The 24,641-nt window shown below is 37.9% G+C and overlaps 1 protein-coding gene across 2 annotated transcripts; it reads left to right on the top strand.

Moving 5' to 3' along the window:
- Window positions 1–10,334: 10,334 nt before the first annotated feature.
- On the top strand, window positions 10,335–22,875 carry LOC127640573 (proline-rich protein 5-like). 2 transcript variants are annotated; one of them, XM_052123205.1, is made up of 10 exons: window positions 10,335–10,487; window positions 11,404–11,422; window positions 11,828–11,986; window positions 15,112–15,192; window positions 15,854–15,902; window positions 16,163–16,220; window positions 16,327–16,418; window positions 16,512–16,646; window positions 21,788–21,908; window positions 22,016–22,875. In XM_052123205.1, exons 3-10 carry the CDS (start codon window positions 11,868–11,870, stop codon window positions 22,330–22,332), a joined length of 972 nt encoding a protein of 323 aa, XP_051979165.1. In that variant the 5' UTR covers window positions 10,335–10,487; window positions 11,404–11,422; window positions 11,828–11,867; the 3' UTR covers window positions 22,333–22,875. The 2 variants fall into 2 exon arrangements, with proteins under 2 accessions (XP_051979165.1, XP_051979163.1); XM_052123203.1 differs by lacking the exon at window positions 11,404–11,422.
- The last annotated feature ends 1,766 nt before the right edge of the window (window positions 22,876–24,641 follow it).

Genomic DNA, 24,641 nt, shown 5'->3' with positions numbered 1-24,641 from the left:
CCAGGATGGCTAAAAAAGTGGGCAGGCACTGTTGCACTCTTTTGTTTTTGCTTCTGGACCCAAATTATACTTTGGATTTCAATTGGCGACCCAATACAGAATCAAAATTGTTTATCATACAAAAAAACCAAATATATCTGTGGCAGGGTGGAGGGCGAGGCCGGGTCATGATTCTACACACCCTTATCAGGCTAATCAAGCCTCCGAGAGGGATAAAGGCCGACTGCGGAGGATTGTGCGGGAGAGAGAGATAGTTTACGGACATGTCCGTCATGTGTGTTTGTGTGTTCTGTTTTAAGTTTTATATTAAACTATTATTTATATTGAAAAGCCGGTTCTCGCCTCATCCTTTCCATTGAACAACATTACACTGGTGCTGAAACCCGGGAAGGAGGAGGGATACGCTGTAGTAGAGTTCTCGCCACTACTGTCCACCCCAACGGAGCAGCCGCGGCCATCTGCCTGGAAGCGGACGACGGCCGCCGACCACGAGGGGAGAAGGGGCTCCTAACTAAAGGCCAGGAGCAGTCAGGGCCGCTGCCAGGGGCGGAGGAGTCCCCTACCATCCGCTGAAACGCGGTGTGGTCTGAGACCGCCAACCGTGAGTGGGGAGGGGCTCGCTACCGACCACATGGAGCAGGAGAACCGCTGCCAGGGTCGGGGGAGTCCCCTTCTGTTCCCAAAGAACGCGGCGGGGCGTTCCATCCGCCAGGGGCTGGAGGTCTGTTGTCCGTTAGAAGGTGGAGGAGTGACCGAGGAACAAGCTACAGCGTATCGGAGAACTGGCGAGTAAGAGTTGTTTTTTTTATCTCTCTCTCCTCTCTCTTTCTCACTGCTGCTCCGTGTTGGCCTTTTCCCTCTCATTTAAATTTTACAGTGTTTTTTGGGGGGGTACTGAACTGTTACAGGAAGTACCCCCCCTATTTAATTATTTCTGTTTCCCTCCCCTTGTCCCCTCATCCAGGTAGACGGGGATGGCCTGCCGGCAGACGAGGCAAAAGGCACGCCCCTCCCCAGGGAAAGGGGGTGGGTATACATCATCCTGGGCTCCCCTGCCTGAGAGAACGAGGGAGGAATGTGGCAGGGCGGAGGGCGGGGCCCGGTCGTGATTCTACACACCCTTATCAGTCTAATCAAGCCTCCGAGAGGGATAAAGGCCAACTGCGGAGGATTGTGCGGGAGAGAGAGATAGTTTACGGACATGTCCGTCATGTGTGTTTGTGTCTTCTGTTTTAAGTTTTATATTAAACTATTATTTATATTGAAAAGCCGGTTCTCACCTCCTCCTTTCCATTGACTTCTTTACAATATCCTTAAAATCAAACAGTGACCATTATTAATATTACCAAAAATATTATTGATTATTTGGTTACTAAATGTGTCATAAGTTTTATTAGTTTAATGTTCACAGCAGCCAGTAATTCACTGCAGAAAATACGTAGTTGTGTTCTTATTTTTTGAGGATGAGGGCATGTCAAACAACCTGTCCACAGTGTAATCAGCCTAAGTTGGCTAGCCCCTACCAAGTGATGAATTTACACCAAATACCATATAGTTTGATTGGACAGAAAGCCTTTGATGTCAACAACAAAAGATATTGGATGCATTTTCTTCTCCCTTTTAAAAGATGATTAGCCTGTTTATTTTTCTATCCTAAGCATTATTATAAGGTGGGATGAATTGTATAATTTGTGTTTAGCATTGTTTTTCGCTCCTGTTTGCATCAGAACTGACCTGCATCCCCTTTTTTGGTCACGACCCACCAGTTGAGAACCACTGATCTAGAAAACTGTAGCTAGAAAGCCATTTACCTTTGATGTTAGGCAAGCAGGCCCAACTGTACTCATCAGACTTGACCTTTGTAACAGGCTAGTGATTTCTTGTTTTACAGCTTAATCAAGTTTCACAAGCACTACTGTTTGTATGAAGTTTGCTTTTATTCAAGACATGTATCAAAATAGTTAGTCATGGGAGTATCATCCAGTTTCACTGAGGAAAGAATATACTGTGTTTAGTGGAAGGGGGCAAGGAGATGTCAGGAAAGAAGAACATTACTCAGCCACTTAAGATGTAGGGACCTTCAGGAATGTGTACTACAAAAGATTGAGGATGTGGAACACTGATTTGATGGGACCTGAGGGAACAGTCAAGGTTCTTGTCACTCTCCTTATGAGATGGATTAAGCATGAGTGACTGACAGGAGGTATGTCTTCATCAATGTTTATTTGAACGAGAGACAAACAGATTTCGTTGGTCATTATTGTTGTGTAGTTTTACTGTTATTAAAAACTGGACTTAATTGCGCTTGTCCCTCTTTTTAATTACATAATTTTGAATTAAACAGAATTGTTCATTATCCTGGGACCATTTTAAATTAAATATTGGAGAGTGATAATACCCTGTATTTCCTGTTCATTATTACCTCATAACGTCTTCTGTTTATTGCCACTTATATTACATTTATATTATTCTAACATAAAATGAAAGATTGCACACATGAACAGTGCCCAAGGTTTAATGTCTAGGCCTACATACAGTTTAAGTTTCTATTTGTAATGCCAAATGTGTATCCAAACAGGAACTTGGCCTCTTTATCTGTGTAACTTATAATTAAAGTCCTTGGAAGTAGCCCAATAATAGGACCCACTTTTGAAGTACCCACTTGCTTTGCTTTAATGTGTAAGTTCACCCAAAATTGAAAATTCTGTCATTTTTTGCTCATTCTCATGTCTTTCGAATCCCAGATGACTATCTTTCTACTGTGGAATGTATTATATCTCATTATTATATATTTTTAAATGTTACACATGCTGATTCGCACACAATAGCAACAAAAAACGTACAACTCATACATCATTTTCCAAGTCTTCTGAAATGGGCAAGTATTGGAGGAAATTTAGATGCCAGATTAAAATATTTTGTAATGAACATTTGACATGAATTACAATCATAAGAAACTTGTAAAAAATATCATAGACCAACAACCAAGAGCACATATTTATTGCATTTAGGATCATGTATAATAAAACTACTGTGCATTATTTAGATCCCTAAGTCCTAAAGTTTTGCTTAACAGGAAGCTCCACAAAGGCTGGTGGTTAGTTGAGTGTCTTGATTAGTTGGGGGCAGGAACCCTGACTCAGGTCAGTAACTGATGACAAGACTAAGCTATTATTCTTTTCTCCATCTCAGCAGCAGTCAAATAATTCAGGGGAACTTTACAGAGCTGAGGAAATGCTACGAGCCTCTACCTCCTTCCCGCATGTCTTTGGCATGGTGTCCTTGGTCCTTTTGTGGCCAGTTGTCAAGGGAGTTTTGTCTTTTGATGGTGAAAGAGACCACACACCATCTGATGCTGTCATCTGTAATTGGCTGCCTGCCTAGTGGACCTTCCTAGCTGCCATTCTTCTTTATCTCTTCACTCTTATCAGTCCTTTTTCTTTTGGGTGTCAGCAGGGCAACATATATTTGTTTATACAATTGGAGAGCACTGCGGCCGTGATCAACCTTGATCTTTGTGTCACCATGAACATTATTTTCTACTGAAGGTCTGTAGTAATCTTTGCACCTGAAAAAGTTGTCCATTGGCTAATATCTCAAAGAAAAATAAAAGACAACAATGATGACTACTATATAGGTGCACTGAGATATGGAGTGGTGTCGAAAAGTTTGAGACCACATTGAAAATCTGGTCTTTTTTATTTATTTTTTATACTTGGAAGACAGAACATTTTATGATTTTGAAAAATTTTAAATAATGAAAGATATGACAGGAAATGACATGGAACATTTAATATTCTGCAGTACTTATATGTCACTAATCAAATGTAAGCAAACTCGTAATGGGTTAAAAGAATAATTCCCCCAAAAATGAAAATTCTGTCATTATTTACTTTCCCTCACATTGTTCCCAACCTGTATTACTTAATGCTGTGGAACTCAAAAGGAGATGTTAGGTAGAATGACAGCATCATTCATGTTCATTGCATCTTTTTTCCATACGATGAAAGTGAATGGTGACTGAGGCTATCATTCTGCCTCATTACCCATTTATGCTGCTAATACTATATGCAATATGTGTGAATATGTGTAATATATAAAGTGATGTTTTGCATTAAGTTAGAAAACACTGTAACATTGAAGTCTCATACTTTTGAACACCAATGTACATGTTAACTGTAGTGCCTTTATCCCTCCAAGAAAAATAAAACAGATAACACTCGTAATTTTGAGACATATAGTCGGAATTGTGTGATGTAAAGTCACAACTGCATGTTATAAGTCACTATTGAGAGATATAAAGTTGCAATTGCCTGATATAAAGTGGCAATTGAGAGATATAAAGTTGCAATTGCAAGATATAAAGTCGCAACTGCAAAAGAAGATCAAGTTGAAATTGCGAAAAATAAAGTTGCAATTGCGTCAAATATATAGAATTTTATATAGAATATAAAATTGATATTGTAAGTGTACCGGTAGCCAGCTTTTATGTGCTGTGCAGTGTGTGTAAACCTCACTCCCCTGGCCTCAAGATGCGCACAAGAGACTGACGCTAGGGGCTGTAGCATTTAGCCTCCTCGTTAGCGCGTCTGCATCCCATGTCGGGGACCCCGGTTTGAATCCCGCTTGGAGTGGGTCGAGCAGGACTGGGTTCAATTGCAATTGTGATATATAAAATGGTAAAAGTTGCAAATGAGAGATGTAAAGTAGCAGTTGCATAATACAGTCGCAACTGCAAGAGAAAATTAAGTTTAAACTGTGAGAAATAAAGTTGTAGCTGTGAGAGAATATAGTCGCAATTGAGAGAATATAGTCGCAATTGAGAGATATAAAGTCACAAATGTGTGATCTAAAGTCGCAATTGAGAGCTATAAAGTCACAATTATGAAATAAAGTTACAATTGCATGATAAAAAAAATGCAACTTTATTTCTTGAGATTGCAAGTTTATATTATAAAACTGCAATTGTGAGAAATAAAGTCACTATTATGAGATTTCCGATTTCCTCATTTATTTCTTAAATACATGGCATGATCTGGCATACATACATAGTGAAACTTCCTACAAAAAAATTAAAAATAACATTTGTATGTGTCAGATATATTGACTCCAAAATAATGATGAGTTGATTTGTTTGGGACGGAGCAAGTGCAGAAGTGGGAGGTGTCAATGAGGCAGTACATAGCTCATGTTGCAAATGTTGCATCTGAGGCCAGCACCCTGAGCTATTTTTTGCGGAACTGCTGAAAGATTAACTTTTATTTCTATAGATTTGATATTGTACAGTAACTTTCTTGAGTCAGTAATTTAATTTGTTTTAGTGCCATGTAAGGTCAAAGTCCTCATTGTAAACTGTCCATCCTTTATAAAGCAAGTTCTGGACTGATTGCATTTGATAGATTATAGTAATTTCAATAATGGAACTAAATTTGGAGGTGGATAATGTGAGGCAACACAAATCCCACCCCTACAGTCTTTTGTGATCACAACAACAATATGGCTTGGTTATTTATCCAGAAAGCCCTGCTGTCACTTACTGTCCTAGGTTTAACTTGGCTCATTGATCATCATGCAACCAAGTCCAAACTTTGCATTTCAATGACTCACCTTCACCATTCAATACAACACATTTTGAAGAAAACGCAGTCATACTTTTAAAGGGATAGTTTTTTTCATTTCAAAAATGAAAATTAGGTAATTTACTCACCATCATGTCTTTTGAAACCTGTATACTTAATTCTGTGGAACACCAAATGTAGAATGTCCAAGCTGCTGTCAAGTAAGATTTTAAATGCAAGATTTTCAGTGCTTTCAGTTTCCTTTTTGGAGCCTGACTGCCCCTGGTAAACCGCTTTGGGCTCAGATATTCTGGTAAACATCTCCTTAAGTGTTTCTCAAAAGAAATAAAGTCATACTTTTTGAAACAACATGAGAGTGAATAATTATTTATTTATTTATTTTAGCTTTCCAATTGAACCAATTTTAGTTTTCTAAATGAACATTGCCCCCTGTTGTTGGGCTTGAGCATTGTAACGATAATTTAATATGATTTAATACAATTACGTCACTAACTAGATCTGTTATCCATGAACATGAGACAATATGCTAAGAATGTTGCTAAGATACTGGGTGCAGACTAACATCTCAATAGACATTAAATAAAAAGAGCAGGGCAGTGAAATGACGGAGAGTTACGAAAGCAAACCCACGGAGAGCCAAGGTGGGAAATCGCCAGGGAAATTGAGGTGACAGAGGCTTTGAGGGACCGAACGGCTGTTTCTGCCTTGTTGCTCCAGAGATTCATTGCACTCCTCATCAATCATGGAGGCCTGATTAAATTTTTCCTGCCCAGAGTGAGGCTCATGGCTCTCATGTGCAGAGTTGGCATAAATCCTGGTGGTAAGGAGTAGAAGTGGATTATATTGCGCAAATTAATTGTTGGTCGAATTTGCCACTTTTCCTTCCTGCCTGGGGAGGGCTTGGATCACGAGCACCATATTGTCTTATTCTCAAAGCAGTTATTTTGCTGGCACACCTCCTAGTTTCTTGCTTTCTCTAAGGGATCATGTCAAGAATGTTCATGTCCAAAGATTCCAATCAACAGGTAAAATGGACAAATCTGACAACATGTAGATTAGTATCATCATTATTTCATAAATAAGCCAATCCAGACTATACACAAACACTGGGTTTCCCAAACTTTTTGACCAATGAATTTGTATGACTTTTCCATGATCTTTACAGATATTTGATATTTTTAAAATAATTTTGATTCAAACTTATTCACTAATATCTAGCCAAGATCTAGCTGATGAAATGCTCAAAAGCAGAGCATAGCTAGAATAATGTTTATGAATTGCACGGATCGATTAAATTACAGTGTTAAAAAATGCAATTTACTCAAAATGCCTCTACTATGATTAACATGTTTTCAATTTCTGAGATCAAATTCATTTTGAGATTTTACCTGATGTAAAAAACATCTAAGTGGTGTAACTGTCCGGAGATAGTCAAATAAAAATGGCATGTCGTTTAAAGATGAAATTCTTGAAAAAGAAATGTTTGCATAAATTGTTTGGAATAGTATTTTATTATTAGTTCTTAAAAAAATAAGCAGTGAAACAATTTTGTTTTTAAACATTATTAATGGAGAGGAAAGGTGTCCAAGTCACACCAGCTAACTACTGGTGTTCCTCAGGGATCAGTAATTGGACCCCTCCTCTTCTTGATCAACACTTCATTACTCTGACTGACCATTAAGGCACATGGATTTTTCTACCACTGCCACGCAAATTATACACAGTTTTACCTGTTGTTTCAGCCAGACGACCCCACCGTCTCAGCTCGTATGATGGAGATCTTGACCTGGATGAAGGAACGTCACCTTCTGCTCAAACTTGGCAAAAGACAGAACACCTCTTGATCCCAGCCAACCAGTCTGTTGACCATAACCTTACAATTTATATTGTTTCAACTCTACAAGCGCCAACCACGACAGCCCAGTACCTGGAAGTGGTTGTTGATGTCCTTGCCTGCCTGAATATGCTGTGCAGCTCCTGGTCCAAACTCTGTTAATTTCAAGACTGGACTACTGCAATGCTCTTTTTCAGCCTCCCAGCTAGCACAATTAAGCCACTGCAGATTGTGCTGAACGCAGCAGTGCGTCTGGTCTTCAATCGGGGCTCAACTCACCCTATTCTTGTTTTCACTCCACTGGCTACCTGTACTGTAGCTGCTCGCATCGAATTTAAGGCTTTGGCCTTCAGGACAGCCAATGGAACAGCACCCTCTTACTTCAATTCACTCCTCCAGTTGTATGTCACTGCTTGCTCTTTGCGGTCAATGAACGAGCGCCACCTGGTGGTCCTTTGCAAGTGTCCATTTCACAATCATTCACTTTCTCTGTTCTTCTGTGTTGAAATTAGTTTCCAAACTCCACATGATCTGCTGAAATCATCTCAACATTCAAGAACCAGCTGAAAACACATCTATTCACCAGTCCTCACTAATTACACTTATTTAATTATAATAATATAAATTAAAAAAATCTTTCCTTGTCTGTCTCTTTCTTCTGCGCTTGCTTCTACGCTACTCTGAGAACTTGGCAGCGTGATACTCCAAATATTGTTGAGTTTGGATGAAAATTGCTTGCTGTTTCTCAAGTCGCTTTGGATAAAAGTGTCAGCTAAATGGCTAAATATAAATGTAAATGTGAAAAAAAAAACTTTTGTCCTCTACATCAAAGTCAGGTGGTGTAACCAACATGCAACTAGCCATTTTGCTAACTTAAAAAGTATGTTTAAACACTTTTTGAAAATAATGATTAAGCTGATAAAGGAATTTAAATACCTTTTACTTGGTGGTTACGCCACTTGACATTTTAAATAGTTTATCTTTCTTTTACGAAGAAAATTCAATAAATGTTTTTCAGAAATGTATGAAACCAACATGGACACAAATATAACATTTCTAAAAGCTTGAAACATGTGTTTTAAACTAGATTTAAACTCATTTTTATCAACTCGAACAGCCTTATTTGTCAATGACCCAATTTCACAATAGAAATGTCATGACACTTATTCTTTTTCATGATTTCATGACAGTCCTGTAAAACACAATTTTAAAACTCCCTGAAATATCCAGGTATTCCATGACCGTGGGAACCCTGAAAATAAGTCATGCACACCATCTGATGGAAGACTGAAGAACAAACAAAGAGGCAATGCTCCCTATACCTGCAGATCACTCATTCAATTTGTAGGTTTATTTTTAGAGCACTTCCTCTTTGTTTGATCAGGCTGGAGCAGTAAACAAGTTTGGGATCGTCTCTCTCATTAGTGTTTATCATGCGACTCCTTCCGTCAAGGTCAACAGCACCCTTGTGCCTCGGCCAATGTCAGGAGGTCCACACCAAGACTAATGATTTGACCACTGGTGACAGAAGAACTTACTAATTGCACCAGTTATTTTTATTTGCCTGCCATTATTTGCTTCAGACCATTAATGTCACTTATCTGACACAATCTGGAAGGTAATATAATGGATGCTTTAACCATTTTTTTGTTGTTTTGTTTTTGCAATTAGTTATAAGTGTTGATGCTGGGGGGGTCATCTTAAACTGGTTGGCTGGTCTTGGCTGCAAACCCATTTTAGAGATGTTTGTGGCACCTTTTAGCTGGTCAAATTAGGAGAACAGCTGGCCTCCCAGCTGAGCACATGGCCAGATGTTGGGAGGTTTGGGGATGGTGTTGACTTTGCTTGTCCGACCTCCAGTCGGATGGTGAAACGACCAAAGGGAACCACCCAGTCAGACGAAGAGAGAACAAATTGCCCACCCAAAGGTCAAACCCCAACCCCAGGCTGTGTGACTATCCAAGCAGCCTTTAGTTGTTGTTTTATTTCCCAGTTGGATCACTTTTACCATTAGAGCTATATACTGTATGTCCTTGTCCAAAACAGTGTAAGATATATTCAAACACTTACCTAATTGTCTCATATGTCACACATTTTGAATAGTTTTATTAGCTTGCTACATAAATTCAGTCATGTAATGTTGTACGCCTATACAACATATCTATTTGTATTTTAATTACATATTATTATTAGCATCTCTGGCAGTCTAAATCCATTGAATTAAATAAAGGGCTAATGCACCATTCTAATTAGTGTCTCAATTTGTACACAAAGAAGCTTTCATAAAAATTCTTCCTGCATATGCTAACTGTAGGTTTTCTATGTTAAACAGCTAGCATATTCAAATGATAAATCAGCAAAAAAAGAAAACCATTCCATGGCATGTAAATGCACCGCTATTACAATGTGTCGTGAAATAAAATCGCAAGCAGTGCAATACTGCACTCTAGAGGAATTCACTGCGTGGGAACCACGTCCTGCACTTGCACTGAGTCCTACATCAGTCACGTGTTCATGTTGTCAGCGTCAAATCTGTACTTTTTTATAAAACGATCAGTGTTACATCTTAAGAAAAAGAACATTCTTACAAGGACTGGGAAACATGCACAAAGTGTTCTCTAGGCCTGCTTGCTTGAATTCACAATATATTTTGAATAGTCTACTTTGGGAATAAGGCAAAAAAACACAAAGAATGGACCTAGTTTAAATTGTAATACCGATCTTATTTCGTGCAGACAGTCTTGTGAGTCAAACGCACATTAAACTGCGGTGCGGTTGTTGAACACACTTGTTGCATGTGTGAACCGTTTACAGCAGTGTCGGCAAACTCCTCCCACGCACCGCCCACGAAGATCAGCTCCTCACATCCGAGCGTTTAAATCTTCCGAGCTTGTCGCACTAGATGCATAGTAAGTTGACAAACGGGGTTGAAGGTTAAAGTTGTAATATTACGTGTTTTGACTGTTAAAGTCGAAGTTGTTTTGAGCGTTTAATGCATGAGTTTGGCAGTCTTGGAAATTACGATGTGGTCAATGCCAAACTAAGATTCAATTACGACTGAGAAGAACAATCCGGTAAGTACACATAACTCAACTGCAGAGATTCGGCTTGTTGTTTCTCTAAGTGGATGTGCCACAAACAACTTATGTAACTTAACTGGGATGTAACAATTGACTGCGTCTAAAAACCTAGTGAGATACTTTTGTAGGTAGCATTTTGGGCATCATATGCGCTTCTTTGGATCAGTGGTGAAGAAGATTCACTTTGTGACTGACTGAGCAGCATGTTTATGGGCCGTTCACAACGAACACGAAATTGCGTTAATAAAATAATAATAATAATAATAGGCCTAATAATAATAATAAAGCATTGACAGTGCCTCGAACACCTGCGTTTTTTTTTTTTTACTTTACACGGCTTCTAAAAAAATAAAAACAGCGTGGACGTACGCAAGTTCGAGTTCTGTGTGAACGGCCACTAAATATATATATATTATATATTTCATAATAAAGTAATTTCAACTCTTTCTTGAAGTCATTTTAGCCTCAACGTAGTCAGTGGTCGACCAGTGTATTTAGGCCTATTCCAGAGGCCCATATTTATTATTATTATTATTATTATTATTATCATGGTCGTCTGATAAATTTTCCTGTTTGGTCGGTTAGTTTCGGCAAGCCGCGACGCCGCAGAGTTTGTTTTTTCCGTTGTGCCATCCTGTAACCACAATAATATGCACGTCATTAATATATCATATTAAACTGTGTGATATTATAGGCTATATAGGGCAATATACATTTGGGAATCTATCGGGCACCCTGCTTTGATATCGGCACTTTCAGCGGCCACCCGGTCAATCACTAAACACAATTAAAAACAAATAGATTAAAAAATGAATAAAGACGGACTAAAAGTCTTACAATTTATGTTTAAAAATCTTTTAATAGGCAGTTGACATTTTGATGGGGGTTTTTTTTTTTAATCCCACATCAGTCTGGAAATGAATAACAGGGTGAGTAAATGATGATATAATTTTTATTTCTGGGTGAACTATCCCTTTAACTGCATCCTTTTCTTAAAGCTTGCACAACAGATTTTTTTAAATGCTTATCAGATACCTCTGATAACATGCTGTGCATGTGTGTAACCATAGTGCAGTTAGTACATGTGATTAGATCACTAGGATGTCTCAATTTAGGCTGCACATCAAAGGAAATGTGCTTGTTTGTATTGTAGATGTCCTGTGTGGCTTTCACTATGACATAGGCAATGATATACCTATGGTGACCCATTTATAAGCTGTAAAAAAAACTCCCTTGCAGTGGTTTCATGCATTCATTTCATCATCAAAATCTCTGTGGTGTGCATTGTGGGGAATTTAGTAACGTGACTAATTTATCTTACACATTTGTTCTAGACTTGATCTGGAATCTGCTTGTCCCCACCCCAACTGAACCATGGGGTCATTCCGAAGGCCCAGACCCCGCTTTATGAGCTCGCCTGTGCTGTCAGACCTCGCCCGTTTTCATGCCAGCTCACCAACATTGCAGTTGTCCAATGCTATTGTTTGGAACAGGTGGGTGGTTCCATTTCCCAAGGAGGATGAGGAGGAAAGGCATTGTTTCGTTAAAGGGATAGTTCACCTAAAAATGAAAATTCTCTCCTTTTTTTACTATAAATCTCCACTTTCAGTTTCACATTCTTCTTTTGTTTTTGGTGATTGGCATTCTTTGTGCATATCGCCATGTACTGGGCAGGGAGGAGAATGTATAGTAAAAAAAGACTTAAAAATGTATCTATTTCTCATCCACACCGATCATATACCTTCTGAAGACATTGATTTAACCACTGGAGTCTTATGGTTTACATTTATGCAACTTTTATGTCCCTTTTGTTGCCTCAATTTTGGTACCCATTCTCTTGCATTAGAAATCATTCAGAGCCGAAATATTCTTCTAAAAACCTTCATTTGTGTTCAGCAGAAGAAAGTCATGCACCATTGTTCCCATGGATCCTTAAAATGGCTTAAATTTAAGGTACTTTTATATATAATATAATATAATATAATATAATATAATATAATATTAATATATATATATATATATATATATATATATATATATATAATTTTAAATGATACAACAAAAGTCTGAATTATCATTTAAAGAGGTCTTTGGAAGAAAATCGTGATATGACCTTATCTGATTATCAAACTACAAAATAACTTGATTTAATTAAATAAATGTTTGCGCTGCATTCTTTAAAGTGAACATGCAGCACTGTTGTATTTTCTCTAAGCACGTGGGGGCTTGTGAGTGTTTCCAGCTGTTGCAGAGCAGTTCGTAATTATTAGTCCATATCGAAAATGTATTGGTGTTGATAAAATATGACTATGTTTACTTTTATTTGTTTATATTGTAATACGCTGTAGGTCATTGTAGGAGTGCACATTTTATTTCCCTTATCTGTTTGAATGAGCAGCTGGAAGCAGTGAAATGCAAACATTTCAAAATAAGAGTCATCGGTGTATTTCAGCATTTAACGTTAACAGATCTTTTTTCTGGTTAAAAACTGCTTCTGGAATTTAATTCAATTTGGACTCTTGTGGTCTCTGTCTGGCCCTCCCCATCACAGGAAGACTAAGAGCATTTTTCATAGGCTACCAATTAAAAAAAAAAAAGAAAAAAAAACTTTTGTCAGATTAATTGCCTTTTTCAACACATTGTCATATCAGCTAATCCAATATTGTTCGACCTCTAAGATATTTTTATATAATAATACATAAACCAATTTTAATGTGATCTACTGTATATATGGAAAAGATGTCTTGCATACAGTAAATCATATCCTGTTTTACTGATAAGCATTGTTAAGGGCATGTTGAATGTGTGCCCCTGCCTGTTTAAGTAAGAGTCTGTGATACATGATTTATTTTGAGATTGTGTGGGTTTGTTTTGGTATAGGGATATGGTATTAATTTAATTTCTTCAGGTCTTTGAAAAAGGTCTTAAAAATGTTAAAAACTCTGCTGCAACACCGTAAACATCTGGGATGGCATGAGGTTGAGTAAATGATGAGAGAATTAAAATTTTTGGGAGAACTATCCCTTTAACTGCCATGAGACTTGGGGATTTTGGTGGTTTTTATAGATATTTTAAAGGGGAAAAGTGAAAGTCCATATTTGAGTCAGAGATTCAGTGATTGTAACCACTGACCTTTTTGACTCGAGCTTTAAGTTCAGGCTTACTGAAAGCTACTAGCTCAGCAATTTAAAATTTTAAATCTAAGGACCTTCTATTTGTTTTCTCAACCTTAAGGAATAAATACAAATTCTGTGATTTACTCATCTTCTAGTCATGCTTGGCCAGACCTCTGACTAAAATGGCGAAAGGTCTGTGCTCTATTGCAGCTAAAAATGGCCAAGAACCGCCCATTTAGACCGGAAGAGCCTGAAATTACGTTAAGTCCTGTTTATGTCCCATTAAGTGGCAGGGTTATCTGAAATATATTATTTGTATTTATATATTATCTTACATATAATACTATAGTATAAGACAGGTGTGAGAGGAAAAAAATTTGAAAACTGTGTGGCAGTATCCACAAGCGATTGCACAGAAAACACATAGAAAAATTACACAAAATGTTTAGAATCTGAGTACAGCTACAGGTTCTGGGCCCATGGAAACCAGAAAGTAATTGTGCTCACATAAACAATAGTGAGCATGATTTGGAGGCTGCATCTCTGCTCTAAGATTAAATTTTTACTTCAGTGATGGTTTAAAGTTAATAAAATACCTACATTCAAATTTACTGTTTTGCATCATTTATAAACAAAAACTATAACTTGATTTTTGGAAACTGGAGCTTTCTATCTATACAAGAACACATCCAGCTTCAGCCACTGGGGGCAGTGCTTATAATTCCAGTATGTACAGACTGAATTCAGCAGCAGATCTTTCTACCTACTGTCGCCAAATTCACAGTGAGATAAGCAAACAAGTTTGAAACAACATGAGGGTGAGTACATAATCATAGAATGTTCATTTATGGGTTAACTATTCCTTTAACAGAGTAAACTAATACAAATTCAAACTCTTGATATGTTGCTAAACTAGTTGCTTTCAGGAAGCCTGAACTTTAAGCTGTGAGTCAGAAAGGTCAATGTTTACAGTCAGTATACCGCTGACTCAAACGTGAAATCTCACTTTTTCTAAGATGACTCCAAATTTGCCATATTTAGTCTTTTGGGATAAGTACCCCATGGAGACAGGCTGTTTTTAATGGCATTAGAGGAGGAAGCAGACAGCAGCTTTTGCCTTCACCACTTCCTTATGGAAGCAGCACCTCCGTTGCCCCTCTCTCAGGAAGTGTAGCGCAGGATGTTAGTCAAAAGTAGTTTGTTGATTTGCACTTATTTGAAAAGTGAAGGTTTGGTGATCAGTTGTTTTTATTAAAAAGAGATTTGCTGTTTACGGATAACACTCACTGTAAACAAATGAATGCAGGGGAGGATTTTCAGTAACGGTTAATATTCCTTGTTTCAGTCACATTTTACAAAGTGCAGTTCATTGTATTTAAAAAGATGCTTTGTATAGAATTTTCTTAGCTTGCAAAATAGTGGTAAGAGCACTTGAATGAAGTATAGTCTCTTTTCTACAGGAGCGGAGTCTTTTTTTTATTTATTTTTATCTGTTTTTGCAGTGTTCAAACGGCTGTAATTAAAGTGTTCCAAGGAGGGGGGCTGCAGGCCAATGAGCTCTACACCCTGAACGAAAGCTTAAGGTCTGAAATCAATACTGTGACTTGCATCCTCTTAAATCACCTTGACTTGGTACCTGCTTATCTGTTCAAAATGAAGGATTTTAACCTTACAGATCATTTTATTAGTGATGCATGCAAAGGCAAGCATCATTATTACTAATGCTTATTATTATCTCAAGTCATGCAGCTTATTAAGGTACTGGGCGGTATTTCTTTTTCTAAAGTAAATTAAAAGATCAAAGTATTTTAACATTGTTTGTGTTCCTGTACGTTGCGTTGTGGTATGTTCAACTATGCGATGTTAGGTTATGTAATTTGGTGGACAATAAAAAGGGTGAAAAGATTCCTTACCATTACATTGAATGAGGGAACAGAGCCATATCTAGGGACCAGAATATCAAAGAGACTTTGGGCAGGACTCTTCACTTTTAGCAACCACAAATAACATCCTAGCAACCACTCTGAATACCTTAGCATCTGCTTAACAACATGCTAAAAATCACTCAAAACAGCTTTGCAACACCCTGGCAACCACCCATAACATCCTATCAACCACCTAATAATGCCCTAGCAACCACTTTGAACACCTTAGCAACTGCGTAGCAGCACCCTGGCAACAACTCACCCATTGGACCTTTCTATATTAAGTGCTACTAACTGAGATATTGAACATTCTCTATAGGTGGCTTCTGAGAACCGAGTTGGGATCTTTTATCACGGAGTACTTTCAGGTAAAATCAATTTTTTAGTCCTGAAGACATATGGAAGTGAATCACAAATAAAAGGACACCAATTGTTCATGGCAGATGTTAGTCATTATATCCTTAGGATATGCACAGTAACTTGAGCATCGCTGAATATAATGAGCCAATGAAAAGGTGTTCATGCAGATAGCATTTAAAAAACATATACAATCACACTCATAAGGTGCTGTAGGCAGGATTGAGAGTTTAAAATGGATTCAAATCCATGCAACATTCTTTCTATTCAGGACCAACTCCTAAATAAGGGCCTGGCGAATATTTTAGAGAAGATTCGGCTTCATAATGGTGAGAAAGTATTTTAACGTTTGAAAATTACACACTTATTAATAAGGCACTGTACAGGTTTGTTCAGTTTAGTCAGTCCCAACATTCTGCCATCTCTCACATCCAGATGAAAATCTTCTCCAAGCTCTGTCTGAAATGTGGGTGAAGTTTTTCACAGAGATCCTGCCAACCCTTCAAGCTATTTTCTACCCTGTACAGGTATTAAAATGATCTCACCTACAATTCAAAGTAGTAGGTCAATGTCAAGTTACCGACACTATGGTGACTGGTCATTTTCGGCTGTGTATGTAGGGTCAGGAGTTGACTGTGAGGCAAATGGCTCTTCTGGGCTTCAGGGATTTGGTTCTGTTGAAGCTTCCTCTTGAGACCATGCTTCACGACACCTCATATCTTCCTTCAATCACACAGATGCTCCTTATCCTACAGGTAAGGTTTATGCCATATTATGTTACATTCTATTACACATTGTTGCATAATGATGTTGCATTATTGAATTAAGTTGTTATAATTAAAGGTAAGACATATCAAGGGCTCCATACTGGACTTAACGTTACATTACTTGTACTTTGCTTTATCCTGTGTTACTTTACGTTACTTTAAATTACATTATTTTACATTGCATAATGTTGCATAGATGTTCCATAATGCGTAAAGTCATAGGTGTAGATTTAGATAGAGATGATAGGGACATGTTCCTACCAACTTTGAGAATCCCTTCCAAAATTTGGGCAATTTTAATACTTTTATTTTTATTTAAATGACTATTAAAAATTCTCAGTATAATTTTTCATGTGTAAATTATTGTCCGAAGTCTTCTATAGCAGTGCATAAGAGGTGTTGTCAAGTGGAACCTGGTACTTTTCTCAGTGCTGTTTAAGATGCACCAACTAAGTTGTTTGTGATTTACTGTGTAAGGGCTTTTTTAATCATTCACTGGAGGTAACATGGGCAGATTTCCATTTGTCTTTTAGGTCCAGTCCTTTAAACAGTCAAAAGTAAAAAAAAATGTTCTGAGTTTTCCATACGGCCCAATAGAGGATACTGCTTTTATGAGTGGTAAGCGGCCTGTTACGTTAGACACTTGAGTTTGAACGACTGTGCCAGGTAAGGGGGCGTATTAGAGGTGCAAGATTTTAATATGCCAGTAGAACTGCACAGACATCTGATTGCCATCCCAAACTAAGAATTTAGTGATGGCCAGTGGGGCTGCATGAGATATATATATATATATATATATATATATTTGTGGTATGAATATGTTTGTGTGTGTATATGTGTTTCTATGATGACATAAGCGTGAGTGTGAATGAGTCAGGCACGCAACTGGTCAAAATTACTCTGTCAGCGAGTCCAGGATTTCATATTTTCTGCACACCGCGTATAGCATACGTTTAGCCAATATGTGTTTTATTATGCACACTGGAGAAGAACATGGGGGTAAATAGAAAAGTATTGTCAATGAAATCCAGGATATAAAATGAGGCTATATGAGACTTGTTATAGGATGAAATATTGTGCCTATAGACAATATACATTCTTTATATCAACATTTTGAATGATGTCTAACTTGCAATATGTCCCTACCAACTTTCAAACAAACCTACGCCCTTGCGTAACGTGAAATAAAGGTGAGATCATGGGGGGCTCCATACGGCACTTTCATTTTTTATTTATTCATTATGCAACAGTATCAAGTCTTTTTCTGTGTGGTTGTTGTTAAAATATAAATATATTTGATGAGAAATTTAAATTAAAGGATGTTGTAAAATGCCGTTGTAGGTAAATGCAGAGCACTAAACTATTTTACGTTTAGATTCAAACCGCAACTAAAAGATGGCAGCGTGTTACTGTAAATGTATTGCTAATGGACTGATCGCGGTATCATTTCTCCTGTAATTAATTACCTTGGTACTCAACCTGTGGCTCACAAGCCTTTTGTGGATCTTTAATGACAGTGTTGTGCCTCAAAGTCTCACTTTCCCCCAATGTTGTACTACAACAAGATTTCATCTGAGGCTTTCTGTTATAATGACAACTTTTAGTATCATATAAAGACACATCACTATGATGTGCCCTTATTGCCCTTAGGTTGAGCAAATGTTACTCTGTCAGGCTGCTCAAACAGAGCAATGCACTGAAAGTGCCACAGAGCTGCAATGTTTACACTTTTTGGAGAGAATCAATTGGCAATATAGCAATAGTTATACTTATCTATATTTAATTTTTTTTAACCCCTTTTCTCCCAATTTGGAATGCCCAATTCCCACTACTTGGTAGGTCCTCGTGGTGGTGCGGTTACTCCCCTCAATCCGGGTGGTGGAGGACAAATGCCCACTTTTGAGACAGTCAATCCGTGCATCTTATCACGTGGCTCGTCGTGCATGACATTGGAGACTCGCAGCATGTGGAGGCTCACACTACTCTCCACGATCCACGCACAACTTGCCACGTGCCCCATTGAGAGTGAGAACCTCTAATCGTGACCACGAAGAGGTTACCCCATGTGACTCTACCCTCATTAGCAACCGGGCCAATTTGGTTGCTTAGGAGACCTAGCTTTAGTCACTCTGTACACCCTGGATTTGAACTCACGACTCCAGTGTTGGTAGTCAGCGTCAAAACTCGATGAGCTATCCATGCTACCAGTTGTATTTGCATATTAAGATGGAATGGGAGAGAAAGTTTTGACACCGTAAAAAAATTACACACAGTAGCTTTAGCACGCAGGTGATGAAAAAAAACAGGCCCACCAAACATTTCAAAAGGAGTGGGAACTTTTGTTTGTATGCAAAAATGGTGTGTGAACATGAATATGTCTGCTTTGTGGCAGTGTAATTGAAAATGAAATTTAAAGCGACACTATGAAATCAAGCCCCTGACCCAAAATTCATTTTTAAAATATGTCTTTTCCAAACAAAAATCGAAAAGTGTCAGCTTTGTTCACAAACAAATCAAGGCTGAGTAATGCTGGGGTAGAATGTCTTGCTTAAAGACATAATGGTGATTAAGTATAATGATGCATCATCTGGTTGCCGAATCACACCCACTTCTCGGCCGTCTCAGGAATGAGCCCAGATATTCATTGATTCAGCTTTCTTCATTAAGGGACCAAGAGTAAGGTTTTTTTTTTTGTTTTTTTTGCATGTATTTTTGTTTACCCTTTTTATTTTTATTATACAGATTTTTTTTCTTGCCCTGCCAGCATTGGTCGTCTCGTCGCACCACACACACACACACACACACACACACACACACACAAAAATGTATACATGTTAATGTGCAAAAAAATTACATTTTATATACACTCACCTAAAGGATTATTAGGAACACCATGCTAATACTGTGTTTGACCCCCTTTTGCCTTCAGAACTGCCTTAATTCTACGTGGCATTGATTCAACAAGGTGCTGAAAGCATTCTTTAGAAATGTTGGCCCATATTGATAGGATAGCATCTTGCAGTTGATGGAGATTTGTGGGATGCACATCCAGGGCACGAAGCTCCCGTTCCACCACATCCCAAAGATGCTCTATTGGGTTGAGATCTGGTGACTGTGGGGGCCATTTTAGTACAGTGAACTCCTTGTCATGTTCGAGAAACCAATTTGAAATGATTCGAGCTTTGTGACATGGTGCATTATCCTGCTGGAAGTAGCCATGAGAGGATGGGTACATGGTGGCCATAAAGGGATGGACATGGTCAGAAACAATGCTCAGGTAGGCCGTGGCATTTAAACGATGCCCAATTGGCACTAAGGGGCCTAAAGTGTGCCAAGAAAACATCCCCCACACCATTACACCACCACCACATGATGGATCCATGTTCTCATTCTGTTTATGCCAAATTCTGACTCTACCATCTGAATGTCTCAACAGAAATCGAGACTCATCAGACCAGGCAACATTTTTCCAGTCTTCAACTGTCCAATTTTGGTGAGCTCTTGCAAATTGTAGCCTCTTTTTCCTATTTGAGTGGAGATGAGTGGTACCCGGTGGGGTCTTCTGCTGTTGTAGCCCATCCGCCTCAAGGTTGTGCGTTTTGTGGCTTCACAAATGCTTTGCTGCATACCTCGGTTGTAACGAGTGGTTATTTCAGGCAAAGTTGCTCTTCTATCAGCTTGAATCAGTCGGCCCATTCTCCTCTGACCTCTAGCATCAACAAGGCATTTTCACCCACAGCACTGCCGCATACTGGATGTTTTTCCCTTTTCACACCATTCTTTGTAAACCCTAGAAATGGTTGTGCGTGAAAATCCCAGTAACTGAGCAGATTGTGAAATACTCAGACTGGCCCGTCTGGCACCAACAACCATGCCACGCTCAAAATTGCTTAAATCACCTTTCTTTCCCATTCTGACATTCAGTTTGGAGTTCAGGAGATTGTCTTGACCAGGACCACACCCCTAAATGCATTGAAGCAACTGCCATGTGATTTGTTGATTAGATAATTGCATTAATGAGAAATTGAACAGGTGTTCCTAATAATCCTTTAGGTGAGTGTATATATCCGTATTTCATATTGGGGCAAAAATCATATTCTTGATAATCATTTTTGTAATGTTTTCCTGTAAAAATATCAAAAAATCCTTAAAATAAGATCGATTTGATTAATCTTGTTTTAGAAACAACACCGCATAATATATTTCGGGTTTTCAGAGAATGTATTTTTAACATGTAGTTTTAATAGTCAAAACAAGTTAAAAAAATCTACCATTGCTGAAGAAGTAATCCAAAGTATTTAGAATACATTACTGACCTTGAGTAATCTAACAGAATATGTTACAAATACAGCATGTATTCCACTACAAATTACAGAATACATTTCAAAAGTAACCCTCCCAACCATGCGCGTGTGTGTGTGTGTGTGTGTTATTACACTGTCCCCTGCTTACTGCGACATAAAAAAACATGAAGGTAATACTTTAAACTTAAATTGCTCCTTTGGCAGGAAAGTTTCTTATTATTGAAATGACATACATTCAGGGGGCATGATGATGCTACTATTTGTGCATAATTATGTAATTTTTTTTACATTGTTATTAGTTTCCATAATTAACCTGTGAAGTCAAGAGGCATTTTATATTTATTAAGATAAAAATATATATATACCGATCAGCCAAAACATTAAAACCGCCTGCCTGATATTGTGTAGGTCCCCCTTATGCCACCAAAACAGTGCCAACCTGCATTTCTGAATAGCATTCTGAGATGATGTTCTTCTCACCGCAATTGTACAGAGCGGTTATCTGAGTTACTTTAATGACCAGTCTGGCCATTCTAAGTGTAATTTCTAGAGACTGTTGTGTGTGAAAATCCCAGGAGATCAGCAGTTACAGAAATACTCAAACCAGCCCATCTGGCAACAACAATCATGCCACGCTCCAAATCACTGAGAGCACCTTTTTAACCCATTCTGATGGTTGATGTGAACATTCACAATATTGTTTACTGCATTTTTATATTGGCAGAAATTGCAAAAACTATATTCAATACATCAAAGAAAACCTGCTCTTATTAATTAGTGAGCTTTCGGTTTTTGTATATTTATTTTTATGTTTTCTCTGGGCAGGGCATTCATGATCCTAACGGACCCACACAGGAGTATTTCCTACTCGAGAGACTAGTGGATATGGTTATATCCCCCTACCTTAGTAACTACCTCTACATGAGTCAAAGTGATTCCTCTTCAGGTGGTCATTCATTCTGCACTTTACCTCAAATATGTTGGTTTGCCTTCTTTATACATATTACAATGAGTGTTTGAATCTAACGACTCTCAAAATTGTTTCCTCACCAGAGGATCACTCGGAACACTTTAGACTGGTTAACGGCAGTCCACACCTTAGACAACCTGAGATTATGGTGACGCATTTTAAGCACGAGTCCTTTCTGGCACCTTTATTCGAACATGAAGGTGAAGCCTATTTGGAGAGGACTGGCGGTGTCCGACGCCACACTGTCGCCAACGTGCACTCCGACATCCAGCTTCTATCCATGAAAAACAGGATATGTCCAGGAAAGGTCAAGGTCAGTGGAGAACCCAGGATGACCAAGACTGGCAGCAAAAGGACACCCAAGCCTTTCTCCAGTGAACCGGCCTTTTTTGAATCCTGACCGGTTGCCATGGAAATCCCAAGAGATCAAGTGTGCTCTAACCAGTAAGAAAGCAATAAATGTGATGGGGGTGGGGGGGGGGTCTCAAAACAGAGGAATTCTCTTTGGCCTGTCAGTGTTTCTGAAAGCTTTAGGGAAGAGGATGTTTTTGTGGCTGAAGAAAACATCTGTTCACTCCTTTCTTGTACAGCTCTTCAAAAGTCACTTTTTTGCCATTAAGGTGTCAAGGTCTTGTGAAAAGGTGAGCGAGCATAGTGCACAGAAATACAGTAAGGTACTAGCAGAAACCGTACTGGGCCTAAGGATCCATAGGATTATGATCTTAATTGCACTGCCTTTTAAATTCCTCTCTTTCACATTCATAATTTATTTGTTGTGGAAACTAAACATGCAGACATAAAGAAAAATGTTGTTTGAGTATTTCAGTCATTTTATGAATGTTTTATGGTTTGAATGACTTATTGTACATTTTTAATTAAGAAAATGCATTTAATGTGAAATGTAAAAACATTATTACAATTATTTTTTGTAGTAATAAAGTTAACGGAATAAAGAGTTTACTTTTTATTTTTGTAATTTACACCAGCCTTCAATGATTTATTTTATTTCTTTAGAGTTACATGTGAACCTTTCATTACAATTCCTGCATATACTGTGCTATTCCGAGTTCATGAAGTAGATTAGCTGTTAAGTAGCTTTTGGTGCTGTACTCCAATCCTGATTGCCTTAGAAACCCTTTGTGGGCATGTGAGCCCTGCTGAAAAGCTTTATACTGAGGGTATTACTAAATGACGTTTGACCTCAAGGTGAAATTAAGAGTGGCCTGAAAATTATAAGTTGAAAGCAACAACATATAATGCGGAGATATACGCTATAAGTATTTGGATACTTAACTCACTGAAATGTATAAATGCCATTGAATTAGATGTATGTTTAAATTCTAAAACAATAGATGCATTGTTTAAAATAAACACAAAAGTACTTGGATACTTTTTAGTTGTCAAACATTTGTGGAACATGTACAGCACATACTGATGAACTACACCAGCGTTTACTCTGCTAGGGAAAAGGTGTTGCATCATTTGTTTCCAAATTCCACTTTGTGATATTTTGTATTACTGCAATGAAATTCATACATCTTAAGTGTCCAAGTACTTTTTGGGGCCACTGTATGTGTATTAGTTGCAGTTAATCATATAGGCAAAATGACATGGAAACACTTAGGATTTAGAAGAGTTGTGAGAATGATGCCAGATTCATTGAAGGAGTTTGTTGTCCTCTGACTTGCATTGGAAGGAAGTTCAGCCAATCTATTTGAGATGCAGGCAGATTAGTTCAGTCAGATTATCCTACAATAAGCAGATGGGAAATGAGAGGTGCCAATGGGGCATGATTGCACGGAAAGTCAAAAAAGACATTACTGGTCTTTGATGCCATCTTCTGGCTATTCTTCAGAATTTATATTTGAGTGTGACACCATCATTAAATATAAATGTTGTTTTATTTCCTTGCATTCCCTTTAAAGGGCACAATGCTGTTCAGTTTACGAAGTAGACAAAATACACATGTTTAAAATACATTCTCTGTAAAACCTAAATATATTATGCAGTGTTGTTTCTAAAACAAGTTAAATCAAATTGATCTTGTTTCAATCAATTTCAATTCAATCAGTGTATTATTTATAGAGCACTATTAAAAACAACTACCATTGGCCAATATGATGTACAATAAAAACATGAATTCCCATCAGATACAATCAGCATAATACCTAAACAGAGCAAATACAGTAAAGCATCACATCATAAATTGTAGGCCAAATCAAATAAAAATGTTTTTAGCTTAGATTTAAAAATAGGTATGGGGCAGTTCTAATTTGACTTGGTAGGCTGTTTCAAAGTTTGAGAGCTGCTACGGCAAATGCCCGATTGCCCTTAGACTTTAACTTTGATTTTGGAACCACTAAAAGGCTTCGATCGGCAGACCTGAGAGCGCTCAATGGGTGGTGATCTATCAACAGGTCAGAGAGAAATGATGGTGTTAAATTGTTTCTAGACTTCAAACCCAATATGAGCACTTTGAAATCAATTCTATAGAAAAAAGGTAACCAATGCAAAGTATTTTAATGATTTTAGATATTTTTACAGGAAAATAATAAAAAAAATATCAAGAATATGATTTTTACCCTAATATCAAATGTCATACTAGAAAAAAGAAATCATGATCTAACATGAATTTTCTTGATAACAAAATATGATCGTAGAAATAGCATTTCAGCTTCGTGTAAAGCTGATTATTTACACAAGGCTTAT

The sequence above is a fragment of the Xyrauchen texanus genome, chromosome 49, assembly GCF_025860055.1.
Source record: "Xyrauchen texanus isolate HMW12.3.18 chromosome 49, RBS_HiC_50CHRs, whole genome shotgun sequence".
Lineage (NCBI taxonomy): Eukaryota > Metazoa > Chordata > Actinopteri > Cypriniformes > Catostomidae > Xyrauchen > Xyrauchen texanus.
This window is presented reverse-complemented; position numbering and strand designations above follow the sequence as displayed.